General features: G+C 73.2%; 3 protein-coding genes across 7 annotated transcripts in view; 2 read left to right on the forward strand and 1 right to left on the reverse strand.

The window, feature by feature from the left end:
* KANSL3 (KAT8 regulatory NSL complex subunit 3) overlaps positions 1-755 on the reverse strand; it is a 29,441-nt gene extending 28,686 nt beyond the window's left edge. For 3 of the 5 annotated variants that reach the window (XM_068920918.1, XM_068920917.1, XM_068920915.1), the window contains exon 1: positions 480-748. In XM_068920918.1, the coding sequence (XP_068777019.1) occupies positions 480-697 (218 nt within the window). In that variant the 5' untranslated portion in view covers positions 698-748. Of the gene's footprint in view, positions 1-479 lie in introns of all 5 variants that reach the window. The other 2 variants (XM_068920920.1, XM_068920919.1) reach the window with 2 other exon arrangements.
* A 2,316-nt stretch (positions 756-3,071) lies between these two features.
* On the forward strand, positions 3,072-6,498 carry LOC138062430 (myoferlin-like; the record flags this gene model as incomplete). Its single annotated transcript, XM_068920520.1, has 8 exons — positions 3,072-4,091; positions 4,176-4,206; positions 4,283-4,398; positions 4,485-4,605; positions 4,792-5,086; positions 5,755-5,837; positions 5,909-6,201; positions 6,319-6,498. Coding segments are annotated over exons 1-8 (1,707 nt in total), but the record flags the coding sequence as incomplete, so codon positions are not given.
* A 2,841-nt stretch (positions 6,499-9,339) lies between these two features.
* Positions 9,340-15,553, forward strand: part of LOC104149048 (myoferlin-like) — a 27,322-nt gene continuing 21,108 nt past the window's right edge. The window contains exons 1-12 of the mRNA XM_068920521.1: positions 9,340-9,735; positions 9,863-9,977; positions 10,807-10,909; positions 10,985-11,148; positions 11,778-11,954; positions 12,049-12,163; positions 12,548-12,625; positions 12,706-12,887; positions 13,689-13,847; positions 14,032-14,133; positions 14,212-14,373; positions 14,490-14,687. Coding sequence (XP_068776622.1) covers positions 9,350-9,735; positions 9,863-9,977; positions 10,807-10,909; positions 10,985-11,148; positions 11,778-11,954; positions 12,049-12,163; positions 12,548-12,625; positions 12,706-12,887; positions 13,689-13,847; positions 14,032-14,133; positions 14,212-14,373; positions 14,490-14,687 — 1,941 coding nt within the window. The 5' untranslated portion in view covers positions 9,340-9,349. The remainder of the gene's footprint in view (positions 9,736-9,862; positions 9,978-10,806; positions 10,910-10,984; positions 11,149-11,777; positions 11,955-12,048; positions 12,164-12,547; positions 12,626-12,705; positions 12,888-13,688; positions 13,848-14,031; positions 14,134-14,211; positions 14,374-14,489; positions 14,688-15,553) is intronic.

Raw genomic sequence — 15,553 nt, forward strand, 5'->3', positions numbered from 1 at the left:
ACCCCCTATTCCCCCATACAGCCCCCTAGACACCCCCCACTCCCCCCTTACAGCCCCAATACAGGCCCCTAGACGCCCCTCACTCCCCCCTAACAGCCCCCCCAGACACCCCTCACTCCCCCTCAGCCGCCCCCCAGGAGCCCCCTAGACACCCCACTCCCCCCCAGCTCCCCAGGAGCCCCCCCAGCCCCCCTACAGCCCCCCAGGAGATCCCAGACACCCCCCACTCCCCTCCAGAAGCCCCCCAGACACCCCCACTCCCCCCCAGAGGCCCTCTAGAGACCCCCACTCCCCCCCTAGCAGCCGCCTAGACACTCCCACTCCCCCCGAGCCCGCCAGGAGCCCCCCCCAGCCCCCCTACAGCCCCCCCTCCCCCCCGACACCCCCCACTCCCCCCTACAGCGCCCTAGAGGCCCCCCACTCCCCCCCACAGCCCCCCAGACACCCCCACGCCCCCCCGCTCCGGCCCCGGCGCTCACAGGGCGCTGTCGGGCTGGCGCCGCGGCGTGACGAAGAGCATGCGGGTGGGGCGGGCGGCGCTGGCGTCGGGGTGGGCGCTCCAGGGCTTGGCGTAGCTGTGGTCCAGGCACACCAGGTCCAGCTCCCGCTCGTGCACCGACAGCTGCAGCAGCAGCGACGTCCCCATCCTGCGCGCCGACCACTGCAGGTCCCGCTCGCCGCCGCCGCGCTGCGACATGGCCGCTAGCGCCGCCGCCGCCGCCGCCCGCGCCGCATCCCGCGCCAGGGCCGGGCCGGGGGCCGCGCCTGCCGCTGGGGCCTGGGCCGGGGCCGCCGCGCCGCAACGCGCATGCGCCGCCCGCCCGGGGCCGGCTGGAGCGCGCACTGGAAAGTGCGGAGCGGAGTTTGAGGCCGGGCGGAGCGGAGCGGAGCGGAGGGCGGCGGGGCGCGGTCAAAGCGCGGAGAGCGGATGCAGGCGGAGCGGAGTGTGAGGGAGAGGCCCGGTGCGCGGGGGCACGGGGACACAGGGGGACATGGGGACACAGGGGGACACAGGGGGACATGGGGACACAGGGGGACACAGCGACATGGGGACACGGGGACACGGGGGAATAGAGACACGGGGACACACGGACATGGGGACACAGCGACACACGGACACGGGGATATGGGGACACGGGGGTACACAGGGCTATGAGGATATGGGGACACAGAGACACGGGGACATAGAGGCACAGGGACACGCAGACATGGGGACACAGTGGCACGAGGACACAGTGGCATGAGGACACAGCAGCTCAGGGACACAGCGATATGGGGACATACGGACATGGGGACATACAGACATGGCGACACAGGGACACAGTGACACAAGGACACAGCAGCTCGGGGACACAGCGACATGGGGACACACGGGCACGGGGTCACAGTGACATGGGTACACACACATACAGGGGACACGGGGACACGGGGACACCCTCCCCCCCCAAGGGGACATTGAGACACCAAGACAGAGTGACGTGGGGACACAGCCCCGTGGGGACACAAGGACCCAGGGGCATGGGTACGCACCCTCACGGGACGCCAGCACACACGTGGGGACACGGGGCACCCACGGGTACGGCCTGGCACAGTGACACGGTGGCACCAGCCCCCGCGAGTGCAGGCAGACACAGTGCTGCGGGTGCTGCAGGGTGCCATGGGGTGCTTTGGGGTGTCATGGGGTGCTGGGGGGGGTCACAGAGTGCAGGGGGTGCCATGGGGTGCTGCAGGGTGCCATAGGGTGCTGGGGGGTGTCAGAGAGGGCAGGGGGGGTGCCATGGGGTGCTGCAGGGTGCTGAGGGCACCATGGGGTGCTGTGGGATGCCACAAGGTGCTGTGGGTGCCATAGGGTGCTGCGGATGCCTTGCGGGGTGCTACAGGGTGCCATGGGGTGCCACAGAGTGCCATGGGGTGCCGTGGGGTGCTGCAGGGTGCCATGGGGTGCCGTGGGGTGCCGTGAGGTGCTGCAAGTGCTGTGGGGTGCTGTGGGGTGCCATGGGGTGCCATGGAGTGCTGTGGGCTGCTGCAGATGCTGTGGGGTGCCATAGGGTGCCACAAGGTGCTGCAGGTGTCCTGGGCTGCCATGGGGTGCCGTGGGGTGCTGCAGATGCTGTGGGGTGCCACAGGGTGCCACAAGGTGCTGCAGGTGCCCTGGGGTGCCCTGGGGTGCCATGGGGTGCTGGGGGGCACGCCACGACCTGAGACAGCAGCAGCAGCAGCAGCAGGCCCGGGGCAGCCTGTGCTTGGCACAGGGACCCTGGGGCACCGTCCGTCCCCCCACTGTGACCCGGCGTTCTGGAACGCGCCGCCGGCACCTCGCACCCCGGCTCGGCACCCTGCGCCCCGGCCCAGCACCCAGCTCCCTGCGCCGACATGCTGCGCCTGGTGGTGGCCAGCGCTCGCATCCCCGCGCCGCGGGCGCCCATCGCCGACGTGCACGTGCGCGCCGAGTTCAGAGGTACCCCAGCAGCTGGGACGGGGGACGGGACGGGGGACGCCTCCGGGCAGCACCCACCCGGCACGCACCCAACCTCCTCCCTGTCCCCAGGCGTCCCCAGGAGCACCCGAGTGGTGCCAGGCGAGCGCGACACAGCGTGGAACGAGGTGAGGCCACGTGGCTGCAGCGGTGGCATCAGCATCACTTTCCCATGATGGTGGCATCACTTTCCCGTGGTGGTGGCATCACTTTCCCGTGGTGGTGGCATCATTTTCCTGCAGTGGCAAATCACTTTCTTGCAGTGGTGGCATTGCTTTCCCATGGTGGCAAATCACTTTCCCATGGTGGTGGCATCACTTGCCCATGGTGGTGGCTTTCCCGTGGTGGCACCACTTTCCCGTGGTGGTGGCATTGCTTTCCCATGGTGGCAAATCACTTTCCCATGGTGGCGGCATCGCTTTCCCACGGTGGTGGCATCACTTTCCTGCGGTGGTGGCATGACTTTCCTGTGGTGGTGGCATTGCTTTCCCATGGTGGCAAATCACTTTCCTGCGGTGGCCGGCAGGAGCCGAGCCCCAACGCCCCGCGTGTCCCCGCAGACGCTGGTGTGGCCGCTGGGCGCCCGGCCGCTGGAGCCCTCCGCCGTCGTGGCGCTGTGCCTGCGGCAGTGGGGCCGCCCAGCCACCAACGGGTGAGTGGTGGCAGACGGGGACCCTTGCCGGGGCTGCCGCCGCGCTCACCGCCCGTCGCCCCGCAGGGACCTGGGTGCCGCCACGGTGCCGCTGGGGCAGCTGGTGGCGGAGCCGAGCCGCCCGCTCGCCCTGCGCAACGTGCCGCTGCTCGACCGGAACCGCCGGCCCACGGGGGTGAGCGCCCAGCACCTTCCTCCTCCTCGTCCCGGCGGCACCCGGCGGTGCTCACGGGCACGTTGCTTCGCAGTGCACCGTCACCCTTAGCTGCTCCTACGTCCCCGCCGGGCACGAGACGCCGCGGGCGCCCAGCAGAGCTGCCGCAGGTGAGGACGCCTCCTCCCGCCCCGGCGCTCGATTTGGCCGCGGGGACGACAATGCGCCGTCCCCTTTTGCTGTGCCTAGAGGTGCCGCGCGGGACCCCCTGGCCGAGCCCCGGGAGGGAAGCGTCGGGAAGGAAACAGGATTTCCAGGTAACGCCGAGCACCGGCGGGGAGACTGCGGCAGTTTTTTCCCGGCCGGGCGGTCGCAGCACCCATCGCGTCCCCGCTCCAGGTGCGAGTGCGGATCATCGAAGGGCGCCAGCTGCGCGGGAACAACATCAAGCCGGTGGTGAAGGTGTTCATCGGCGAGCACGTGTTCCGGACGAGGATCAGGAGCGGGAACAACCCCTACTACGACGAGGTGGGCGGGAAACAGGGCGGGGAGACGGCGGGAAGCGGCGCCGGGGAGTGAGCGGCGGTGATTGCGGCTGCCGGCCCCTTTCTCCCCAGGTGTTTTGCCAGAATTTCCGCGAGACGCTCGCCGGCCTCTTGGAGCAGCCCATCCACATCCAGGTAGGACGCGGCGGCGGGCGCGGGTGGCCCCGGCGGGGCCGCAGCCGATGCCGGAGCGCGGGGCGGCCGGTCCCGCAGGTGCTCAACTCCCAGGCGGTCCGCGCCGAGTCCGTCATCGGCGTCTTCAAGGTGAGGGGCGACGGGGTGGGGACGGACGGGGCGCGCCGGAGGAAAGGGCCGCCGTCTCACCTTCTCACCCGCACCGGCGCGCAGCTGGACGTCGGCAGCGTCTACAGCTCACCCGGTAGGTGGGCATCACGGCGGTGGCGGCAGCGGACGGGGTCCCCTCGGTGCAGCTGCTCAGCATCTGCCTCCGGCAGGTCGGACGCTCGCCTGGAAGTGGCTCGGCCTCCACCACCCCGACCGCCTCGACGCCGGCCTCCGAGGCTACCTGCGAGTCAGCCTGAGCGTGCTGCGCGCCGGGGACCCCGCGCCGGTGAGCGTCCCTGCAGCCAGCCCCGCTCGGGCGGGCGCTGAGCTTCGCCGCCGCCGCCGCCATCCACCCCATCTCTTCTCCGCCAGGACCAGGCGAAGCCAGCCGAGAGCGAGGACGTGGAGGCCAACCTCCTGCAGCCCTCCTCGCTCCCCGCCTGCGTGGCAGCCCTGCAGCTCCGCGTCTACCGGGCCGAGGACGTGCCCCAGGGTGAGCGCCGGCGAGCGCGGGGACGGGTGCCGCGGGCTGCTCCTCCGGCACGGCCTCATCCCCGCCTCTCTCCTTTCCCGGTGTAGAGGATTCGGCTTGGCAACATTTCCCATCCGCGCTGCCCACCGGCAGGAGGAATTTCCTTGCCATGGAAATCAGCTTTGCCGGCAGGACGGTAGGCGTGAGGGCTGCGGGCGGGCTGCGGCGATGCTCCAGGCCGGCGGCTCACGGCTCGCCGTGCCGCAGCTCCGCACCCGGGCCGTGCCGCCCAACGCCAATCCCGAGTGGAACGAGGTGCTCTTCTTCCCGCTCCGGGTGAGACGCGCCAGCCGGGCTGCAAAACCCGGGGCCGTGGGCTGCGAGGCTTCGAGAGCGCCCACGCAAAGAGCCTGCCCGCCGGCGCCCCTGCCTCAGCCTTTCTCCCTCCTGCCCCCCAGCTCCCCTACGTCTGCGACGAGATCCGCCTGGCTCTGCTCAGCGGGTAAGCGGGTGCCCGGCGAGCTGCTGCTGGCTCCCCAGCCTCCCCGCAGCAGCCTCTGAGCATGCCTGTGGCAGCCCTGAGCATCCCCACAGCAACCCCCCAGCATCCCCACAGCAGCCCCCCAGTATCCCCTCTGCAGTCCCCCAGCATCCCCACAGCAGCCCCCCAGCATCCCTGCAGTAGCCCTGAGCATCCCCACAGCAACCCCCCAGCATCCCCACAGCAGCCCCCCAGTATCCCCTCTGCAGCCCCCCAGCATCCCCACAGCAGCCCCCCAGCATCCCTGCAGCAGCCCCCCAGCATCCCCACAGCAGCCCCCCAGCATCCCTGCGGCAGCCCTGAGCATCCCCACGGCAGCCCCCCAGCATCTCCACAGCAGCCCCCCAGCATCCCCACAGTAGCCTCCCAGTATCCCCACGGCAGCCCCCCAGCAGCCCCGTGGCACCCCCCCAGCATCCCCATGGCAGCCCCCCAGCATCTCCTCTGCAGCCCCCCAGCATCCCTGCAGCAGCCCCCCAGCATCCCCACGGTAGTGCTGAGCATCCCCACAGCAGCCCCCCAGCATCCCTGCGGCAGCCCTGAGCATCCCCACGGCAGCCCCCCAGCATCTCCTCTGCAGCACCCCAGCATCCCCACTGGCACCGACCACCTTCGCTGCCCCCTCGCAGGGACCACACTGAGAAGGGCAACGTCCTGGGGACGGCCACTCTTTATCTGTCCCAGGTGGCCTCGGCCGGGGCCGAGGTTGAAGGTGAGGGAGTTCCCCGGGGGGGGAGCCTGGTGCCCACCCACCACCCCGCTGAGACTCTCCCACGCTCGCAGGGGGTTTCTCCGGCTTCCTGCCCTGCTTCGGACCCAGCTTCCTCCCCATCTACGGCGACCTCGCCGCCCGGCCGGACCCCGCCGAGAGAGCCGGCGGCTCCAGCGTGAGTGTGGCCGGTGGTCGGGGCGGGTGGGTGCCGTCGGAGGGGTCGGTCCAGCCGCTCTGTGCCTTGCAGGGGGACCACAGCGTGATGTATCGCGGCCGGGTGCTGCTGGAGCTCAGCACCAGCATGGAGAGCCCGGCCGAGCGGGAGAAGGACACCGTCACCGCCGAGGACATCACCAGGGCGGAGGTAGCGGGGGCGCCCGCGTGGGACGGGGGAGCCGGAAGGACCGGGCTGCGGGGAGCCGCCTCGGCAGGGCTCGTCCCTGCGGCACCCTCAGCCGGAGCCGGCTCTTCCCTCGGGCAGCGCTACCTGTCGCGCCGCAAGTACGGGCTGTGCGCCGTGTTTTACTCGGCCACCATGCTGCCGGCCACCTCGGAGCTCGTGCAGTTCGAGGTGAGCATCGGCAACTACGGGAACACGGCCGACACCAGCTGCAAGCCGGCCGCCTCCACCACCCAGCACAGCCGGGCCGTCTATGATGGTAGGGGGGCGGGAGGAGGGTCGGGGAGCGGGGCGGGAGGAGGGTCGGGGAGCGGGGGGCGGGAGGAGGGTCGGGGAGCGGGGCGGGAGGAGGGATGGGGAGCGGGGCGGGAGGAGGGATGGGGAGCGGGGCGGGAGGAGGGATGGGGAGCGGGGCGGGAGGAGGGTCGGGGAGCGGGGCGGGAGGAGGGATGGGGAGCGGGGCGGGAGGAGGGATGGGGAGCGGGGCGGGAGGAGGGTCGGGGAGCGGGGCGGGAGGAGGGTCGGGGAGCGGGGGGCGGGAGGAGGGTCGGGGAGCGGGGCGGGAGGAGGGATGGGGAGCGGGGCGGGAGGAGGGATGGGGAGCGGGGCGGGAGGAGGGATGGGGAGCGGGGCGGGAGGAGGGTCGGGGAGCGGGGCGGGAGGAGGGATGGGGAGCGGGGCGGGAGGAGGGATGGGGAGCGGGGCGGGAGGAGGGTCGGGGAGCGGGGCGGGAGGAGGGTCGGGGAGCGGGGCGGGAGGAGGGTCGGGGAGCGGGGCGGGAGGAGGGATGGGGAGCGGGGCGGGAGGAGGGATGGGGAGCGGGGCGGGAGGAGGGTCGGGGAGCGGGGCGGGAGGAGGGTCGGGGAGCGGGGCGGGAGGAGGGATGGGGAGCGGGGGCGGGAGGAGGGTCGGGGAGCGGGGGGCGGGAGGAGGGATGGGGAGCGGGGCGGGAGGAGGGTCGGGGAGCGGGGCGGGAGGAGGGATGGGGAGCGGGGCGGGAGGAGGGATGGGGAGCGGGGCGGGAGGAGGGATGGGGAGCGGGGCGGGAGGAGGGTCGGGGAGCGGGGCGGGAGGAGGGTCGGGGAGCGGGGCGGGAGGAGGGATGGGGAGCGGGGGGCGGGAGGAGGGTCGGGGAGCGGGGGGCGGGAGGAGGGTCGGGGAGCGGGGGGCGGGAGGAGGGTCGGGGAGCGGGGCGGGAGGAGGGATGCTGAGCGGGGCGGGAGGAGGGTCGGGGAGCGGGCCGGGAGGAGGGTCGGGGAGCGGGGCGGGAGGAGGGATGCTGAGCGGGGCGGGAGGAGGGTCGGGGAGCGGGGCGGGAGGAGGGTCGCTGGCCGCGGTGCTGGCTCAGCCCCCTCCGCTTTCCTCCCCTCTCCCGGCCAGGCAACCGCTACTACTACCTGCCCTGGTACGACGCCAAGCCCGTGGTGGCCTTCACCTCTTTTTGGGAGGACGTGAGCCACCGCTGGGACTCGCTGAACGCGCTGCAGGCCGCGCACGATCGGCTGGTGAGCGGCGGGGGCCGGGGCCGTCGGCGGGGGCCCCCGGGCGTCCCCGGCGGGCAGCGGGCATGGCTCGCTCTGCTGCGCAGGAGCGCAACCTGGCCGCGCTGCGCGGCCTCCGGCAAGCCGACGATGCCGCCTGGGACGACGCCAGGAGGAAGCTGCTCCGCGAGCTGGTCAAGGATTGCAAGTAAGGGAGGGGGGGAAAAAAAAAAAAAACCCCGCACGCGCCTGCTGGGTGGGTTTTTTTTCTTCCCCCCCCCCCCTCCGGGAAAGCTGGAAAAACGCCCGTCCCTCCCGGGACTGCCCGCGGCCTCTCTTTCTCGCAGGAAGGCGCTGCCGGGGCTGGAGGCGCAGGCCACGGCCACGGCGCTGGACGGGCACCTGCGCGCCGCGCGGCTCCAGCTGCTGCGCCAAATCGCCGCGGCCGCCGCCGGCGCCGGGGCCGAGCGCGCCGCGCTGCTGCTGGCGGCCGACGGCTGGCTGCGGAGGATCGCCGCCGCCGTGCCGGAGGTGCGGCCTGGGGGACGCGGGGCGGCGGCGGGCGGCGGCGGCGGCGGGCGAGGCGGCCGACGAGCTGTGCGCCCGGCAGCCGCAGGCCAGCGTGCCCGACGTGGTGCTGCGGCTGCTGCGCAAGGAGCGGCGCGTGGCCTGCGCCCGCGTGAAGGCTTCCGCCGTCATGTTCTCCACCAGCGGCGCCTGCGGCGGGCTCTGCGGCAAGACGCAGACCCTCTTCCTGACGGTAGGAGACGCCGCCGGGGCGGGGGGGGGTCCGCGCCCCCTCCCCGGGCTGCGCTCCGGCTCATCCGGCTGCGGCGCAGGCTGCGCGGAGCGAAGGGGCGGCCGGCGCCGTCTGCGCCCAGCTCCGCGTCCGCCTCTGGCTGGGGCTGGTGGCCGACAGCCGGGAGCTGCCGCGGCACCTCGAGGGCACCCTGCGGGTCTACGCCGAGACGGTGAGCGGGCGGCGGGGGGCGCGGCGCGGCCGCCTGGCGGGCGACACGAGCGGGGCCGGGCTCGGCCCCCGGGGTGGGCGACACGAGTGTAGCAGGGCTCAGCTGCCAGTGGGCGACACGAGCGCGGCAGGGCTCAGCCCCCGGGATGGGTGACACGAGCGTGGCCGGGCTCAGCTGCCAGTGGGCGACACGAGCGGGGCCGGGCTCAGCCCCCGGGGTGGGCGACACGAGCGCGGCAGGGCTCAGCTGCCAGTGGGCGACGCGAGCGCGGCAGGACTCAGCCCCCGGGGTGGGTGACACGAGCGCAGCAGGGCTCAGCCCCCCGGGGTGGGCGACACGAGCGCGGCAGGGCTCAGCCCCCCGGGGTGGGTGACACGAGTGTAGCAGGGCTCAGCTGCCAGTGGGCGACACGAGCGCGGCAGGGCTCAGCTGCCAGTGGGCGACACGAGCGCGGCAGGACTCAGCTCCCCCGGGGTGGGTGACACGAGCGCGGCAGGGCTCAGCTCCCGGGGTGGGCGACACGAGCGCGGCCGGGCTCAGCCCCCCGGGGTGGGCGACACGAGCGCGGCAGGGCTCAGCTGCCAGTGGGCGACACAAGCGCGGCAGGACTCAGCTCCCCCGGGGTGGGTGACACGAGCGCGGCAGGGCTCAGCCCCCGGGATGGGTGACACGAGCGCGGCAGGGCTCAGCTGCCAGTGGGCGACACGAGCGCGGCAGGGCTCAGCCCCCGGGGTGGGCGACACGAGCGCGGCAGGGCTCAGCCCCCGGGGTGGGCGACACGAGCGCGGCAGGGCTCAGCTGCCAGGGTGGGTGACACGAGCGCGGCAGGGCTCAGCTGCCAGGGTGGGTGACACGAGCGCCCCCCCCCGGCCGCCGCCGCAGTACGAGAACCAGATGAAGGTTTGGGGCAAATGGGGCGCCCGGGGGCTGGCGGCGCCGCCCGGCTTCTCCGACATCACGGGCAGAGCGGGGCTGCCCCGCGACAAGCTGCGGCCGCCCAAGGGCTGGCGCTGGGACGGCGACTGGAGCGTGCAGCCGCAGCGGCGGTGAGCGCCGGCCCCCCTCCCGCGGGGCGAGGGGCGCGAGGCTCGGCCCCCCCCGACCCCGACCCCGACCCCGACCCCGGGGGGCCGAGGCGCCCGGCGGCCCGGCCCTGACGCCGCCGGTGCCCAGGCTGCTGCTGGACGCCGAGACCAACGTGGCCGAGGTGCTGGAGGAGGTGTACGAGAACGAGAGCCGGCGGCCCGGCGGCGAGTGGGGGCCGGCGGCGGCGCCCGACACCGACGCCGTGAGCGCGGGGCCGGGCAGGGCCGGGGGCTGGCGCCTCTCCGGGGCGGGCGACGCGAGCGCGCCGGGGCTCGGCTCCCGCTGGGTGACACGAGCGCGCCGGGGCTCAGCCCCTGGTGGGTGACACGAGCGCGCCAGGACTTAGCTCTCGGCGGGTGACATGACTGTGGCAGGGCTCAGGTCCTGGTGGGTGACACAAGCGCGCCGGGGCTCAGCCCCTGGTGGGTGACACGAGCGCACCAGGACTTAGCTCTCGGCGGGTGACATGACTGTGGCAGGGCTCAGGTCCCGCTGGGTGACACAAGCGCGCCAGGGCTCAGCCCCTGGTGGGTGATACGAGCGCACCAGGACTTAGCTCTCGGCGGGTGACATGACTGTGGCAGGGCTCAGCCCCTGGTGGGTGACACGAGCGCGCCAGGATTCGGCTCTCCGCGAGTGACATGAGCATGGCAGGGCTCAGCCCCGGGGTGGGTGATGTGAGCGCGCCAGGACTCAGCTGCCAGCGGGTGACATGAGCGTGGCAGGTCTCAGGCCCCGGGGTGGGTGATGTGAGCGCGCCAGGACTCATCCGCCAGCAGGTGACACGAGTGTGGCAGGGCTCAGCCCCCAGGGTAGGTGACATGAGCCTGCTGGGGGGCTCAGCCCCTGGGGCGGGCGACACGAGCGTGGCCGGGCTCAGCCCCCAGGGGGCAGGTGACACGAGCGTGGCAGGACTCAGCTGCCAGCCGGCGACCCGAGCCTGGCAGTTCTCAGCCCCCCGGGGCGGGCGACGTGAGCGCGGCCGGGGCAGACGACAGCCCCCCCGAGACGCCTCCCGCTCCCCAACGCAGGCCGGCGCGGCGGTGCCCCCCAAGGAGCGGGTCGCCTGTCCCCAGGGCTGGCAGGTGACCGATGGCTGGCGGGTGGAGGCAACGGGCGCCGTGGACGAGGCCGGTGAGTGGCCGCGGGCGGCGGGGGCCCCGCGGGGACGGGGACGGGGACGGTGGCGAGGTGCCCGGCTGCCCGCAGGCTGGGAGTACGGGGTGAGCGGGGCTCCCGGCAGCCCGCCGCCCGCCTGGCACGCCGCCGAGAAGACCTACCACACGCACCGGCGCCGGCGCTGGCTTCGCACCCGCCGCCGCCACCCCGGCGCCCCGAGCCGGCACCAGGACGTGGCCACCTTCCTCCGGCTGGTGGGGACGGGGCGCGGGGCTGGCAGGGACGGGGTGGCAGGGTTGGGGACAGTGGGGCTGGGGTGGCAGGGACGGGGTGGCAATGGTGAGAGTTGGCAGGGACGGGGTGGCAGGGACAGGAGGACAGGGATGGGGGTGACGGGGTGGGGTGACAGGGATGGGGCGGCAATGGCAGGGTGGTAGGGATGGGATGACAGGGATGGAGGTGATAGGGATGGAGGTGACAGGGATGGGGTGACAGGGACAGGGATGACAGTGGTGGGGATGGCAGGGATGGGGTGACAAGGATGGGGGTGGCAGGGATGGGGGTGGCAGGGATGGGGGTGGCAGGGATGGACGTGACAGAGATGGGATGGCAGGGATGGGGTGGCAGGGATGGGGTGGCAGGGATGGAGGTGACAGGGATGGAGGCGGCAGGGCTGGGATGGCAGGGACAGGGGCAGCAGGGATGGAGGCGGCAGGGACAGGGGTGGCAGGAATGGAGGTGGCAGGGATGGAGGCGGCAGGGCCGGGATGGCAGGGACAGGGGCAGCAGGGACAGGGGTGGCAGGGCCGGAGGTGGCAGGGCCGGAGGTGGCAAGGCCAGGGCGGCGCTGAGGCTGGCCGCGGGCCCCGCGCCGCGCTCGCAGCACGCGCCCGAGGGGCCGGCGGGCGCCGACGCCTGGGAATACGCCGCCTTCGCCGGGCGCCGCTTCCACCTGCAGCCCCAGGCGGGCGACGTGCGCCGCCGGCGCTGCTGGCACCGGCGCCTGCTGCCCGAGCGCCCGGGCCCTGGCGCCCCCATCTTCCTCCTCGACGGCTCCCTGGTACGGCGGTGACACGGTGGCGGGGGACGCGGGGCACGCGCCGGGGCGCCCGGCACCCGCCGCCGGCTCAGGGGCACCCGCTTGGCACCCGCAGGGCGCGGAGGCGCCGGACGAGGCTGCGGCCACCGCCGCCGAGGCCAGCCAGGCGCCGGGTGAGGGCAAGAGGCCGGCGGTGCAGAGCGCGCCCCTCATCCTCTGCGTTTTCACACGTGAGTGGGTGCTGCAGGGCCGGGTGCTGCAGGGCCGGGTGCTGCAGGGTCGGGTGCTGCGGGATTGGGTGCTGTGGGGTCGGGTGCTGCAGGACTGGGTGCTGCAGGGCCGGGTGCTGTGGGGTTGGGTGCTGCAGGGTCGGGTGCTGCAGGACTGGGTGCTGCAGGGTTCGGGGCTGCGGGGTCGGGTGCTGCGGGGTTGGGTGCTGCAGGACTGGGTGCTGCGGGGCTGGGTGTTGCGGGACCGGGTGCTGCGGGGTTGGGTGCTGCGGGGCCGGGTGCTGCATGGTTGGGTGCTGCATGGTTGGGTGCTGCAGGGTCAGGTGCTGCAGGACCGGGTGCTGCAGGGCCAGGTGCAACACCACAGGTCCCCTCTCGTTGCAGAGCCCAGCTACTTCCAGCTGCGCTGCTACCTCTTCCAGGCCATGGGGTTGGCACCCCGAGGTGCCAAGGCCAGCGCAGGTGGGCGCCCGGGCGGACTCGCCGGCCCCGGGGCGGGCACCCGGTTTCCCGGGCTGAGACGGGTGCCGCTCTCGCCCCAGAGCCCGTGGCCCACGTGTCCTTCGTGCACGTGAGCCAGCGCACGCGCCCGCTGCCGGCCACCCTGGACCCCCGCTGGGACCAGACGCTGCTCTTCGACCGGGTGCTGCTCTACGGCGACCCCGAGGGCATCCGCGCTGAGCCCCCCGTTGTGGTGGTGGAGGTCTTCGACCAGGACGGCGGGGTGCGATGGCAGGCACCCATGGGTGGGGGCAACCTTGGACGGGGGACACCCATGGTTGGGGGCACCCATGGATGGGGGACACCACTGGGTGGGGGCATCCCTGGGTAGGGGCACCCATGGTTGGGAGCACCAGGGATGGGGACATCCATAGGCAGGGGGCACCCCTTGATGGGGGCATCCATGGTTGGGGATACCAGGGATGGGGACATCCATAGGCAGGGGGCACCCCTTGATGGGGGCAACACTAGGTGGGGGCACCTATGGTTGGGGGCACCCATAGGCAGGGGGCACCCCTTGATGGGGGCAACTCTAGGTGGGGGCACCTATGGTTGGGGGCACCCATAGTTGGGGGACACCACTGGGCAAGGAACACCACTGGGTGGGGGGCACCCATGGGTGAGGACACCCATGGTTGGGGGCACCAGAGATGGGGACACCCATGGGTGGAAGGCATCCCTTGACGGGGGCAACCCTGGGCAGGGGACACCCATGGTTGGGGGCACCAGGGATGGGTACACCCATGGGTGGGGGGCACCCCTTGACGGGGGACACCTGTGCTTGGGGGCACCCGTGGTGGGGTCATCCCTGAGCAGGGGGGACACCCATGGCTGGGGGCACCCATGGTGGGGGGGCACCTACGGTTGAGAGACGCCCACGTTTGGGGGTTATCCCTGGATGGGGGCAACCCTGGGTGGAGGACACCCATGGGTAGAGGACACCCACGGTGTGGTCACCCCTGGGTCGGCACCATCCATGGTGGGCGGAAGGGGTGCACATCTGGCTGAGGGGCACCCCACGCAGGGCGCCGGCGCCTTGCTGGGCCGCAGCGTGTGCCGGCCGGCCGTGTGCCTGGACGTGGGACGCCGGCGGGCACCCCGGCTCCGGCGTTACCCCATCAGCGGGCCGGCGGGGCCGGCGGGCGAGCTGCTGGCCGCCTTCGAGCTGCTGCACGACGCCCAGGTGAGCGCCAGGCTCGCCGCCCGGCCCACCACCTCCGCTCTTCCTCCTCCTCCTCCTCCTCCTCCTCCTCCTCCTCCTCCTCCTCCTCCTCATCCTCCTCCTCCTTCTCCTCCTCCTCATCCTCCTCCTCCTCCTCCTCCTCCTTCTCCTCCTCCTTCTCCCCCTCCTCCTCCTCCTTGGGCAGCAGGACGGCACCCTGGCGCAGCTGCCGGCCCCGCCGTGGAGCAAGGGCACCTTCAGCATCCCGGCGGGCATCCGCCCGGCCCTACGTCTCGTGGCCCTGGAGGTGAGCGAAGGCGGAGCGGCCGCCCGGTGCCCTCCGGCCCCCTCCTCGCCGGCGTAACCCTCTGCCGGCACCCGCTAGGTGCTGGCCTGGGGGCTGCGGGGGCTGCGCGGCGGCAGCCCGCTGCCCGTGCGGGCGCCCAGCCTGGTGGTGGAGTGCGGCGGCCAAGCGTTGCGGACGCCCCCCATCGCCGACCTCCGCGCCAACCCCAATTTCCCCGTCAACGCCTTCCTGCTCGCCCTGGTGAGGGGTTGCACCCCAGCTGCTCGCCTGCCCGGCTGCCTCTCCCTCCTTCCCCCACCCTCGCCACCCATGGGTGCTGCCCGGCGGGTGACGGCCCCAGCTCGGCGCTCCCCCAGCACCTGCCCGTGGAGGAGGACTACATGCCCCCCATCAAGCTGCGGGTGCTGGACACGCGGGATTTCGGCTACCGGCCGGAGGTGGGCCAGGCCAGCGTGCAGAGCCTGCAGCAGTACTGCTGCGAGCCGGCCACCGAGGGCCACCCGGCCACGCTGCCTGGCCCCGGTACGGCCCTGCTCCAGCCCTTCTCCATCCCCGTCCCAGCCCTGCCCCAGCCCTTCTCCATCCCCGTCCCAGCCCTGCTCCAGCCCTTCTCCATCCCCGTCCCAGCCCTGCCCCAGCCCTTCTCCATCCCCGTCCCAGCCCTGCTCCAGCCCTTCTCCATCCCCGTCCCAGCCCTGCTCCAGCCCTTCTCCATCCCCGTCCCAGCCCTGCTCCAGCCCTTCTCCATCCCCATCCCAGCCCTGCCCCAGCCCTTCTCCATCCCCGTCCCAGCCCTGCCCCAGCCCTTCTCCATCCCCGTCCCAGCCCTGCCCCAGCCCTTCTCCATCCCCGTCCCAGCCCTGCTCCAGCCCTTCTCCATCCCCGTCCCAGCCCTGCTCCAGCCCTTCTCCATCCCCGTCCCAGCCCTGCCCCAGCCCTTCTCCATCCCCGTCCCAGCCCTGCTCCAGCCCTTCTCCATCCCCGTCCCAGCCCTGCCCCAGCCCTTCTCCATCCCCGTCCCAGCCCTGCCCCAGCCCTTCTCCATCCCCGTCCCAGCCCTGCTCCAGCCCTTCTCCATCCCCATCCCAGCCCTGCTCCAGCCCTTCTCCATCCCCGTCCCAGCCCTGCCCCAGCCCTTCTCCATCCCCGTCCCAGCCCTGCCCCAGCCCTTCTCCATCCCCGTCCCAGCCCTGCCCCAGCCCTTCTCCATCCCCGTCCCAGCCCTGCTCCAGCCCTTCTCCATCCCCGTCCCAGCCCTGCTCCAGCCCTGCTCCATCCCCGTCCCAGCCCTGCTCCAGCCCTTCTCCATCCCCGTCCCAGCCCTGCTCCAGCCCTTCTCCATCCCCGTCCCAGCCCTGCTCCAGCCCTTCTCCATCCCCGTCCCAGCCCTGCCCCAGCCCTGCTCCATCCCCGTCCCAGC

The sequence above is a fragment of the Struthio camelus genome, chromosome 27, assembly GCF_040807025.1.
Source record: "Struthio camelus isolate bStrCam1 chromosome 27, bStrCam1.hap1, whole genome shotgun sequence".
NCBI lineage: Eukaryota > Metazoa > Chordata > Aves > Struthioniformes > Struthionidae > Struthio > Struthio camelus.